General features: G+C 47.4%; 1 protein-coding gene across 1 annotated transcript; it reads left to right on the top strand.

Moving 5' to 3' along the window:
- Positions 1-937: 937 nt before the first annotated feature.
- Positions 938-2,666, top strand: LOC130459170 (uncharacterized). The gene is made up of 3 exons (XM_056826355.1): positions 938-1,247; positions 1,344-1,534; positions 1,608-2,666. The coding sequence occupies exons 1-3, from the start codon at positions 1,091-1,093 to the stop codon at positions 2,178-2,180; spliced, it is 921 nt and encodes a 306-aa protein (XP_056682333.1). The 5' UTR covers positions 938-1,090; the 3' UTR covers positions 2,181-2,666.
- Positions 2,667-12,685: the final 10,019 nt, after the last annotated feature.

Here is a 12,685-nt window from a genome sequence, read left to right as displayed (position 1 = left end):
GGGAAAGGCGATATGACCGATTGGATGGCGGACATCTATGAGGCCAAGATGCAAAAAGCCAAGGCCGAGTTGGAGGAGAAGGTGAGTATTCTCTTAGGTTGTTTTTTGCAAGTTAAGCTTCCTCCGTCCATCGTCTATAGTGGACGTCTATTTAGTGACGAGCCGATATCCTGACATGTGACCCATGTTTGCTAATGTTGGCCTCGTCACTTTTTAATGACGGGCCCCTTTGTGAGTGTTTTTCTTGTGGTTGCCAAGGTGCGCCTCGTCACCTTTTAAGACGGGCCACCCCCACCCCTTTTTTACAAGTGACTCGTGGTTGATAGGGTACGCCTCGTCATTTTCGAGACGGGCGTCCTTTTTTATGACGAGCCATTTTTATATGAGTGTTGCACTTGATAAGGTACGCCTCGTCATTTTTAAGACGGGCATCCTTTTTTAATGACGAGCCACTATTTAATGACTTGTGATTGATAAGGTACGCCCCGTCATTTTTAAGACGGGCGTCCTTTTTCAATGACGAGCCACTGTTCTGTGAGTGACTTGTGATTGAAAAGGTACGCCTCGTCATTTTTGAGACGGGCGTCCTTTTTAATGACGAGCCACTGTTCTGTGAGTGACTTGTGATTGATGAGGTACGCCTCGTCAATTTTGAGACGGGCGTCCTTTTTAATGACGAGCCACTGTTCTGTGAATGACTTGTGATTGATGAGGTACGCCTCGTCATTTTTGAGATGGGCGTCCTTTTTAATGACGAGCCACTACATGGTGAGTGACTTGTGATTGATCAGGTACGCCATCATTTTTAAGATGGGCGTCCTTTTTAATGACGAGCCACTATATGGTGAGTGACTTGCGATAGATGACGAGGCCTAATATTTGACTGTCCTTTCTTTTTTAGCAAGCTAAGGACGCGGCTAGGGCGTCAGGGAAGAAGAAGGGGACGACTCTGTCCCAGCTTAAGAAGAGAGCTGTGCCGGCTGGCTCGGAGACTCCGAGTACCTTCAAGAAGCCAAAACCCCTACCTCGCCGTCTCGTGAAGAAAGACGAGTCGAAGGTTGCTGAGGGGGGATGCCCTGATGACGAAGAGATGGGCGTGGACAAGCCGTCTCTGGTGGTGGACTTGGTGTCCAAATCGAGGTCCGGTGGGCATCCGGACGAGCTGGAGGACCCTCTTTCGGGAATCCCGGCCGACGTCCGCTCTCAGATACCGGCGGAGGTGGCCCGCCGAGCTAGGTCTTCGGGCGGTAAGTATTATTCGAACGTCGTTCAGACGTATCGAGCCTCCTCTGGCAGTTCTTCTTACTCTCCGTGTCATCCTAAGGCCGTTGTTTTTCCTATAGCCAAAGACAAAGGGAAGGATGCAGCTGCTGCCGAGGACGAGAACGTACCTGCTACTCCCCACTATTCGTCAAAGGATAGGGTGGCTATATGCCGCAAGGTTTTTAAGGCCGTCCCCGCAGAGTATGTTGCTTCTCTTCCTGGCCGCAAGACTGACGCCCAGTTTGGTGCGATCCAGGCCACTCTTCTCGACGTAAGTCTATTTCCAACTTGCTTGTACTTGTCTTCTCTTTTAGAATCATTTACTAATATGTAGCTTCTTTCAGTTGTTCTGCCGCATGGAATTCTGCAAGAGTTGGAAGACCCGCACTGCTGAGGAGCTCAAAGCTCAGGTGGCTGAGTCCACCCACCATGGCGACTATGCGTTCAAGTCCATTGAAGAGGTCCGCCTGCAGATGCAGACGACCATAGACCTTCAAGCGAAGGAGGTAGCTGCGTTGAGATCTGACAAGGCCGAGCTGCTTAAGAAGATCTTGGCGCAGGACAAGGACATGGTGGCAATGGTCGAGGAGGCCAAGACAGCGGCGGCGGAAATGCGGGAGTACCCTCAGGTCAAAGAGGCGGCTGAGGAAGCCGAGCATCTTCGTGGGGAGCTGGAGACGGCCAGATCGCAAGTTCGCACCTTGCGTGAGCGTCTTCTGGAATCCTATGATCAGGGGGAACAAGCGACCAAGGACGCTGTTAAGCACGCCTGGGAGAGCCACATGTCAGAGTATGATCTTGGGTGGTTCCAGCGGCGAATGGAGCACAGTGCCGCTGTGTTGGCTGCTGAACGTCTTGGTCAGCCGCCCCCTGAGTTTATATCATCTGATGACGAGGACGATGCGGCCGCTCCCTGATTTGCTTCCTTTCCTGCTTTTTTAAAATTTTATTCAAGCGTTCCCGTGCCTAAGGGCAAAAACAATTATGTTGTAAAGTTTTGGCGCTGATGGCGTCTGTATCATTGTGCCTGCTGAGCACACAACAATTTTCTTTCTTTTTTCTGGTCAAGAATTCTGAGCTACTTTTACACGCCTTTCTACGGGCGTTGTTTTATAAGTAAATAGGTTTTTTGATGCTTCTCTTATCTCGCATTTACTTGCTCTTCATAATTTGATTATTCCTTAATCAATAGGCTTAATCAATAGGTATGATTGCCAAGGTGCAACCGAGTGTACACTAAGCACGTTGATGCCGCAGGCAACTGAGTATGCGCTAGGCCCTACTTTGGTCGTCACTTTCTTTGGCGAGCGTGTCTATAACGATATTGATTGACGCAAGTCAATCAATAGGTATGATTGCCGCTAGACATGCTCGTCAAATGGACTGTACGGCCAAACGTTCGTGCCGCCTAACTTTGAGCAAACAACCTTTATTTCGAAGTTAATCGTGCCGCTGAACTTTTGAGCGGACAACCTTTGTTTCCAAGTGGTTGGTGCCGCTGGCAACTGAGCATGTGCTAGGCCCCACTGTGGTCGTCGCCTTCTTTGGCGAGCATTTCTATAACGATATTGATTGGCGCAAGTCAATCAATAGGTATGATTGCCGCTAGACATGCTCGTCAAATGGACTGGCCGGCCAAACATGCGTGCCGCCGCGCTTTTTAGCAAACAACCTTAGTCTCTTTGATACTGGTGCCGCAGGCAACTGAGCATCCGCTAGGCACTACTGTGATAGTCGCTTTCTTTGGCGAGCGTGTCTATAACGATATTGATTGACGTAAGTCAATCAATAGGTATGATTGCCGCTAGACATGCTCGTCAAATGGGCTGGACGGCCATATTTTCGTGCCGCCGCACTTTTGAGCAAACAACCTATGTTTCAAAGTTGTTCATGCCGCTGGGCTTTTGAGCGAACAACCTATGTTTCAAAGTTGTTCATGCCGCTGGGCTTTTGAACAAATAACTTACGATTTAAGTTTATTTGTGCCGCTGGCACTTATTATGCTGTACTGGTCGGCCAGCGGCTTGCTTATATTGGGAGGGGAGTTGGATAGGTGATCAGCCTACAACTTGGTGCTAATCTGGGCCACTTCTTAGGCTTCAAACAATTAGTCTTGCTAAGTTTTTGCTAATCTGGGCCACTTCTCAGGCCGTCATACAAATGCTTTGGTTATGCATTGGAGTGTATATTTTTATATTCATTGTGCGAGCAATAAATATTACGAGACAAATAGAGTAGTATTATTTATAACTTTGCAAGGCGAATTTAGCCGGTTACAAAAGTAATTACTACCCTACTATGACCATTAGAGGCCGCCCCTTGGGCAATGGATCGTGGTAAGTAAGACAAGGCTTAGCACATATCTAGAAGAAATATTTCTTGAGATTGTCGGCATTCCAAGTGCGCGAAATAGGGCGGCCTTGCATGTCTTGAATGCGGTAGGTTCCATCTCTAACTTCATCATAGATCTCGTAAGGTCCCTCCCAAGTGGGCGTCAGCTTACCTTGTTCATTTGCTCGTCCTGTGGACTCCATTTTTCTGAGGACAAAATCTCCCACTTTGAGCACTCTATTAGAGACTCTCTTGTTGTATTCTCTTGCCATCCTTATCTTGTACAGCTGTTGTCTGAGCGCTGCATTTCCTCTAACCTCGGGCAGAAAGTCCAAGGCTGCTTTCATTGTCTCCCAGTTAGCATTTTCGTCATACAACATGACTCTCAACGTTGGCTCACACATTTCTATGGGTAGGACAGCCTCGGCGCCATAGGCTAGCAAGAAGGGTGTTTCACCGGTTGAATTCTTAGCCGTGGTGCGGATGGACCATAAGACATTTGGCAGCTCATCAGCCCATAGACCTTTGGCTTCGTCAAGCTTCTTTTTCATTCCTTCAGAGATAATTTTGTTGAACGCCTCAACCTGACCATTGGCTTGGGGTCGTCCGACTGATGCAAAACAGGTGTGTATACCGTGATCTGCCAGCCACTCTTTCAGCTTAGGCGTCTCAAACTGGGGCCCATTATCGAAGACGATAGCCTGTGGAATCCCAAAGCGAGTCATGATGTTCTTCCAAATGAATGCTCTCACATCAGCAGTTTTTATGTTTTTGAGCGCTTCTGCCTCCACCCATTTGGTGAAGTAATCTACAGCAACGATGACATAACGCCTTCCTCCTGGTGCGGTCGTGAATGGGCCTAGGAGATCCATCCCCCATTTAGCAAATGGAATTGGGCTTGTAATGGGCGTCAGAACTCGTGCCGGTTGATGTATTAGGTGAGAAAAGCGCTGACATTTGTCACACTTCTTGACCAGTGAGATTGCGTCCTCCTTAAGGGTCGGCCAGTAATAGCCGGTTCGAAGTGCCTTTTCAGCCAAAGCCCTTCCACCAATATGCGAGCTGCACAACCCCTGATGAAGGTCTTCTAGAATTTCCTGCCCCTTCTCAGGTGTTACACATCTTAACAAAGGACGGGAGTAGGCCTTTTTGTAGAGGGTGCCGTTCCACATTTCAAACCAAGAACATTTCTTTTGAAGTTTTGCCGCTTCCCTTGAGTCTTCGGGCAAGACTCCATTCATTTTGAAGTTTACTATGTCATCCATCCATGTGGACGTTCTGTCAAGAGTTTCCACCTCCATTTGCTCAACACTTTTGTGCTCTTTTACCTCCCAAAACACGTGCCGAGGGGTATCACAAGACGCGGAACTTGCCAACTTTGACAGGGCATCAGCTTGGTTATTTTCCGAGCGAGGGACTTGCCTTACTTCAAAACTTTTCAGTGGCTCTACTTCCTGATGGACGGCCTGCATGTATTTGACCATAGTCGGATCCCTAGCTTCGTAGGTCCCATTAACTTGGCTCACAATCAGTTGGGAGTCAGATAGTGCTACAATCTCCTCGGCGCCTGCCGCCTTACACATTTTAATGCCACAAAGCAGGGCTTCATATTCGGCTTCATTATTTGACGCCTGGAACTTAAATCGCATAGCATATTCAAAAGTATCTCCTTCTGGGGAGTGACAGATTATCCCTGCTCCACATCCATTCTGTGTGGATGAGCCGTCTACATACACTGTCCACACTGTGCTTGTATTCTTGGCAAAGTCTGGCCTCGTCATTTCAACAATGAAGTCGGCACATGCCTGCCCCTTGACAGCTTTCCTCGGCTCATAGGTGATATCAAAGGCGTTCAGCTCTATTGCCCAATTCAGCATTCGTCCTGACGCCTCCAGCTTTGTGAAGGGCAGTTTGAGCGGCTGATCGGTGTAGATCACTATTTTGTGAGCTAAGAAATAAGGACGGAGCTTTTTGCTGGCCATGAACAGAGCTAAGCCAAACTTTTCCACTGTAGGATATCTAACTTCAGCATTTTGAAGAACATGACTGACAAAGTATACCGGCATCTGTATTCCCTCCCTCTCTGTCAGTAGAACGGCACTCAACGAGTGCTCGGACACGGCGAGATACATGTACAAAGTCTCTCCTAGCAAGGGACTAACAAGACGAGGCAAGGTGTGTAAGTGCTCCTTTAATCTGACCAATGCCGCCTCGGCCTCGTCCGACCATTCAAACTTGGCCTTCTTTCTGACAGACCTAAAAAAGTAGTGGCACTTGTCTCCAGCCCTGGAAAGGAATCTGCCCAGGGCGGCCAAGCAACCTGTGAGCCGCTGGACCTCCTTCACTGTCTTTGGTGAGCTCATATCAATTACTGCCTGGATTTTGTCTGGGTTGGCTTCAATTCCTCTTTCATCAATCAAGAAACCTAAGAATTTGCCTGCCGTCACCCCGAACACACACTTCTTAGGATTCAACCTCATGTTGTAAGCTCGAATAGTCTCAAATGTCTCCCTGAGATCAGTTATGTGCGCCGCCCTCAGCTTACTTTTTACGATCATATCGTCAATGTAAGCTTCAATATTCCTGCCGAGCTGCTTAATGAACACAGTGTTAATAAGACGCTGAAAGGTGGCCGGTGCATTTTTTAACCCAAACGGCGTCACCTTGTAGCAGTAAAGGCCTTGTTCAGTAACAAATGACGTTTTTTCCTGGTCGTCAGGCCACAACGGAATCTGGTGAAACCCTGAGTAGGCATCCATAAAGCTCATCATGGCATGCCCCGCTGTAGAGTCGACGAGCCGGTCAATCTTGGGCAATGGGAAACTGTCCTTTGGACATGCCTTATTGAGGTTGGTGTAATCAACACACATTCTCCAGGTACCATTAGGTTTTTTGACGAGGACCACGTTAGCAACCCAGTCGGGGTACTGACTAGGCCTGACGAACCCAGCCTCCATCAACTTCTGTATTTCCGCGGCTGCCGCCTGATTTCTATCTTCCCCATGGTTCCTTTTCTTCTGACGAACCGGTTTAAAGTTTGGGTCCACATTCAGCTTATGGACGGCCACAGCAGGGTCAATACCCGGCATTTCGTCCACCGTGAAAGCAAAGATATCTTCAAATTCTCTCAAAAGGTGGACCAACTCTGCCGCCAGCGGGTCGTCAGGAGAAATCCCGATGGGCACTACTCTGTCAGGTTTGTCTGTGTTTAAAACCACATTGAAATGGGCCCCAACAGGCTCTGGGCGTCTCTCTTCCATGTGCCCTGCTGAGATAGTTAATGTTTCTTTGACGACCTTGGGTTGCGTGTCGCCACATTTTCGTTTGTTGCTCGACGTCCCTTTCTTTTCACCCGTCCCCCATGCTTCTGGACTCAAGGTGGTTAGGTAGCAATCTCTAGCTTGTTGCTGGTCACCATGTATAGTGCTGACGCTCCCATCGTCACAAATGAACTTAAGAAGCATCAGATGAGTCACAATGACAGCCTTTGCCCTGTTCAACGTGGGACGCCCCAAGATGATGTTATATGCCGTCAGATCTTTCACTATGAGAAAACGGACATCCATTTGCCGAGATTCCTTTTTATTTCCCATCCTCAGAGGAAGGGTAATTATGCCGACTGGGTGGATGACACTACCTCCGAAGCCTATAATGGGATAGTGGATTTTCTCAATTTTTGAGGGATCATGTTGCAGCCGATTCAAGCACTCTAGACTAATTATGTCCGACGAACTTCCTGTATCAACCAAAATACGCCTAACCCTTAGGTTAGCAACTTTTAACTCAATTACCAAAGGATCGTCATGCGGGGTGGAGATTTTCCCACGGTCGGCCTCGCCGATTTCAACTTTTGGAAACGGGTCAACTGTGGCCTTGCCGGACAGCATCACTTGCCCCAATCGCTTTGCATAATCCTTCTGGCCCCTCATGGTCGGCCCGCCGGCGGTCAATCCTCCTGAGATGACTGCCACGCACTCTGGGTCGGTACGATTCCCATCTTCCTCCGAGGGAGGGGATTTGTTTTTCTTGTAGAAGGGTTTGCCAGAACCTCCCGTGTTCCTGCTGATATAACTTTTTAAGAACCCCTTGGTGGCTAGGCCGTCCAATGCCCTTTTCAAGCTCTTACATTCATTGGTGTCATGCCCAATGTCACTGTGAAAGTGACAGTACAGTTTGGGGTCCCTACTTTCTAGTGGTGACTTCATGGGAAATGGACGATCAATGTCATATTTGGACCCGACGTCCATCAGGATTGTGTACATGTCTGTGTTATACTCGAATCGCTCCCGATCATAAGTTCTGGGCCGTTTCTGACCTGCCGCTCCGGGGGCCCTGTCTGATTCTTTTGCAATAGCCCACGTCCCGTTAGGCCGGTTCTTCTTTTCAAATTTCTCCTTTTTTGCCGCTAGCTCGGCGGTATCACTTCCTCTGGGGTCTTTCGGGACGCTGCAAATCTCTGTTGCATGAATGAAGGCCTCGGCCTCATCCAGCACTTCTGCCATTGTTCGGACGCTTTTCTTTACCAGATCAAACTTGAAAGAGCCCTTTTTAAGCCCTCGAATGAAGTTATCGAATGCAACACCATCTGGCAAATCCGGAATTTGCCCTGCCTCTAGATTGAATCTCTTCACATAACTCCTCAGGGACTCGTCCTTCCCTTGCTGAATCCTACTCAGATGCATGCTCGTCTTCTTCTCTTCCTTGTGAGCCATGAACCGAGTAGAGAACAATAGCTCGAGCTCCGAAAAAGAGCGAATAGTTCCGGCTGGAAGTCTCTCGAACCACTTAGAGGCTACTCCTTTGAGTGTGCCCGGAAAATACTTACACCAGGTTGAGTCAGTTGTTCCTTGGACATACATGTGATGCCGGTAAACCAAGAGGTGCATGTCCGGATCTGTGGTACCATCGTAAGCATCAATGTTGGGCGGCTTGACTTTGGGTTCCCTCGGGGCTCTCATGATGGAGTCTGCAAAAGGGGTGGTGTGCCCTAGGGCCATGTTGGACACCCCCTCCTGAATGTGATATACAGGGTCTTGACGCCTGGAGTAGGGTAGCCGCTGGGAGGACTCGCGTCCGCGAGTTTGACGGGTTGGACGGGTGGCCCCTGGACGTGCCTGGCTCAGATGCGTATAAGTTGGATGAGGGAGAGGTCTATCCGGCATGACGGGGGTTGACCCAGTGTCAGAAATTTCAGACTCAGAGTCGGGCAACTGCTCTGCGCGTGGCTTCTCACGTCCTCGGGACGTTTCTCCGATCAGCCGCCGTGGCATTCGGCGTGGTAGGTAAGACATTGCCTGATTGGGCTGACTTGTTGGCGGCTGTCTTCTTAGGTCCTCGCCTGTCAGCCTGGTCCAGACATTTGGGGGGCGCAAAGAAAGTGTTGGCCTATTGCTTGCCGGCCTCTCATGATTCGCAGCCACAGCAGTGGTGTAAATCAGCATACTCTTCTGTACCTCAGCATTAACTGTCTTCCCCACATCAGCTTGGAACTCAGCCAAAATAGCCCGAAGAGCACCCACAGAGACAGGCATATCAGGGTTCTCCTCTATTACCGTATCCACCCGAGGATCCAGGTGTCCTCCAGGAGGGGTGCGATTGGCCTGGTCGTCCTCCTCGCTGAGCACCTCTACCTCGGCAGTGTGACGAGGGGTGTGCCCGGCGGCAAATGTACGCGCGGCATCTTCAGTGATTCTTGTGGCCGGCGTATGATGTTCAGTCGGCATTTCTCTTTCGAGGGGTGGCCGCTCTACGCGCGTAGGCCGCCCAGCATCGTTGTCCTGTCGTTGATCTTCCATGTTACCGTACCTCCCCACAGACGGCGCCAAATGTTGTGGGGTTTTTCCGGTGAGATACCTTGGAGATTTCTTGGTAACTTTTAAAGATTAAACAAGATTGTATTTTTATAGAGAGAGAAAGTAGAGAGAAGGCAGAGCAGCAATTGCTCTAGAATGTATTGATTGTGACCCCTTTTTCTAGGGAAGTGGGAATATTTATAGTACTAGGTTTTTGTGGGAATGACCTAATATTCCCCTTACATGATTGGCTGGGGAATGGGAGAAGGACACGTGTCCTTTCTCCTTACAATTCTCTGATCCCTTGTAGCAATAGTGGGCTATTTGGGCCTATTGTGCTTAGTCATTCACTTGGGATACATACTAATTAAGCCCTTTTCCAGGTATAGGTTTTATACGTACATTTATACATACTTAAATACATACATTGTAGATACCTAGATTAATACTCATGCCCCGGAGTAGACTTTGCATGATTTCTGCTTAGGGGGCGCAATACGTGCCAGGTGTCACATCTTCATTGGTGCACGAAGGCATGGTAATTTTGCCCACAACACCAACCACTATCAGCCCTTGGCTGATACTCCTACCAATTACCTCCTTTAACATAGATGGCATTCACCCATCTCACCCATAAAGAATCCTACTTCTTAGCTATGGCCCAAACATATTTACCCAAGGCAACAATGTTCCGATCCAAACTTGGATGTTTCTGATATCTAACCCCCATTCCTTCTTCTCATAGCACACTTTCTCCCAAGCCACATACCCTGGTTTTGAACTAAAATAAGTGCCTTGCGATAAGAAAGCTCTGCAAATGGAGTCCACTGTATGCAGCACATACTTGGGCAAGATAAACACCTGAGCCCAATAAGAATGAATACTCACGAGGACAACATTGATAAGGGTGATTCTACCAGCAAATGAGAGGTTTCTTGAGCTCCAAATTTTGATTCTAGCCAACATTTTCTCCACTAGACATTCACAGTCTGCATTGGTTATTCTCTTGAAATAGATTAGAACCCCCAAGTATCTAAATGGAAAGGAACCAATAGTAAAACCAGAGAGGTCCACCACTTGTTGAATCACCTCTTTCTGCATGCCAACAAAATAAATAGCTAATTTCTGGATATTGGCCTTCAAACCAGATGTATCAGAGAAAAGCTTGAAACACTGAAGGAGCATAGTGATGGAAAGCAAGTCACCTTTACAACAAAGAATGAGATCATCAGCAAAGCACAGGTGGGTGAGCTTAGTGGTTCTGCACCTAGGATGGAATTTAAAATTCTTCTCCATACCTAGCTTTAGTAAAGTTCTGGACAAGTATTTCATACACACCACAAACAGGAGGGGAGACAGAGGATCACCCTGTCTAAGTCCCCTCTTGGATGAAAAAAAACCATGGTGTGATCCATTCACCATAAGGGAAAACATGGGTGTAGTGACACAGATCATAATCCAGTTCACAAACTGAATAGGAAATCCTAAACCAAGCAACATCTCCTTCAGGAATTCCCATTCTATAATATCATATGCCTTCTGCATATCCAGCTTGATCAAACAACTGGGGGGGTGGGGGGCATTCTTTCTCCCATACTGCCTTACAACCTCTTGACATATTATAATGTTATGCATGATAAATCTCCCATGCACAAAGGCACCCTGGTTTTCAGCAATCAGGCAAGGGAGAACATTTCTCATTCTCTCACACAACATTTTAGTGATACACTTCTAGATGACATTACATTAAGATATGGGTCTAAATTCAGTAACACTGGAAGGGCATTTGGTTTTAGGGATCAAGGTGATGGCAGTTGTGTTGATTTCTTTTAATAGCTTACCAGTCTTGAAAAAATCAAGCACAACAGCAGTTATATCTTCCCCAACAATGTGCCAATTCTCTTTGAAAAAGTGGCTACCAAAACCATCAGGTCCAGGGGCCTTATCTCCATCAATAGAGAACATGGCACTCTTCACTTCCTCCCCAGTGAAAGCCATAACCAGTTGTTGCCCCTGAGTCTGATCCAGAACAGGACAAACATTAACAATATCAGGCATAATCTGGCTTCTATGAGCACTAGCAGATCCAAGCAACATCTGATAATATTCTAAAAAAGCATTATTGACTGCAGTAGCTTGATTCACCCACTGACCATGCATATCATGAATTGAGTACACAGAGTTGTGCATTACCCTAGCTCTTATGCTTTTATGAAAGAAAGCACTATTCTCTTCACCCTCCTTAATCCACTTCTCCTTATCTTTCTGTCTCAAGTAAGACAAGTATGCTGCATGAGTCACTCTATACTTGCTTGCTGCATCAGCTTCCTTATCTGCAAGTCCCCTATCACCAGGTTGATCATGCAACTCCTTTTGGCATTGCTGTAACTCATTGAAAGCTTTCAAGTCATCTACATGGATGTCATTAAATCCCTCCTTGCCCAGCTTCCTAAATGCCCCTTTTAATCTTTTCAGCTTCTGCACCACCTTATACATCAGTGTACCAGCATCATCCTTCTTCCAGTTACTAGCAACAAGATCTTCATACCCTTCAGCCATTTTCCACATGTCAAAATATCTAAATGGTCTTTTAGCATTGTGAGTGGGGTAGACAGAAACCACCATAGGGCAATGATCAAACATTCCCTCAGAAAAGAACTCAGCTACATCACTGGGAAACAGCTGAACCCACAAATCATTTGCCATCACCCTATCTATTTTATATAAGACCCTAGCAGCACCAGCCTGCTTGTTACTCCATGTGTAAAAGTGACCTGCGGCCTTAATGTCCTCCATTCCACAAGTATTCACACAGTTCCTAAAATCCACCATCTCCTGGTGTCTAACAGGGGACCCCACTCTCTCATCCACATTCAACACACAGTTGAAATCACCCATGACCACCCAAGGTTTGGTACAGTTTATCCCAATATCACACAGATCCTTCCACAATTCTTCTCTTTCAGAATGTTGATTAAAGGCATAGATAAAAGTGCACATGAACTCATTTTTCCCCCCCTTGGACACACAAGACAGTGAATCATTTGGCTAGACATGCCCAACACTGTCAGATTAAAGGAGTTGGGATTCCAAGCCACAATAACTCTCCCCCATTACATATACTACTATTTGAGGTGAAACACCACCCACTAAACATGTTAATATACAAGGCCCCAGGCATAGGAATAGGCACCTTGGTTTCCAGGAGACCAACAACACCAGCACCATGAGATTGAAACAAAGCTCTCACCTAATTTTGCTTTTTCAGTGTGTTAACCCCCCTTACATTCCAACAGATA

This window comes from Spinacia oleracea, chromosome 4 (assembly GCF_020520425.1).
Source record: "Spinacia oleracea cultivar Varoflay chromosome 4, BTI_SOV_V1, whole genome shotgun sequence".
Taxonomy (NCBI): Eukaryota; Viridiplantae; Streptophyta; class Magnoliopsida; order Caryophyllales; family Amaranthaceae; genus Spinacia; species Spinacia oleracea.
The sequence above is the reverse complement of the archived record's forward strand: the minus strand, read 5'-3'. Positions and strand labels throughout refer to the sequence as shown.

Excerpts from the sequence above, each read along its gene's own strand:
- LOC130459170 (XM_056826355.1), top strand. The coding sequence starts at position 1,091 with ATGGGCGTGGACAAGCCGTCTCTGGTGGTGGACTTGGTGTCCAAATCG. Across the intron at positions 1,248-1,343 it reads CCGAGCTAGGTCTTCGGGCG|CCAAAGACAAAGGGAAGGAT; the intron begins GTAAGTATTATT and ends TTTTTCCTATAG. Across the intron at positions 1,535-1,607 it reads TCCAGGCCACTCTTCTCGAC|TTGTTCTGCCGCATGGAATT; the intron begins GTAAGTCTATTT and ends AGCTTCTTTCAG.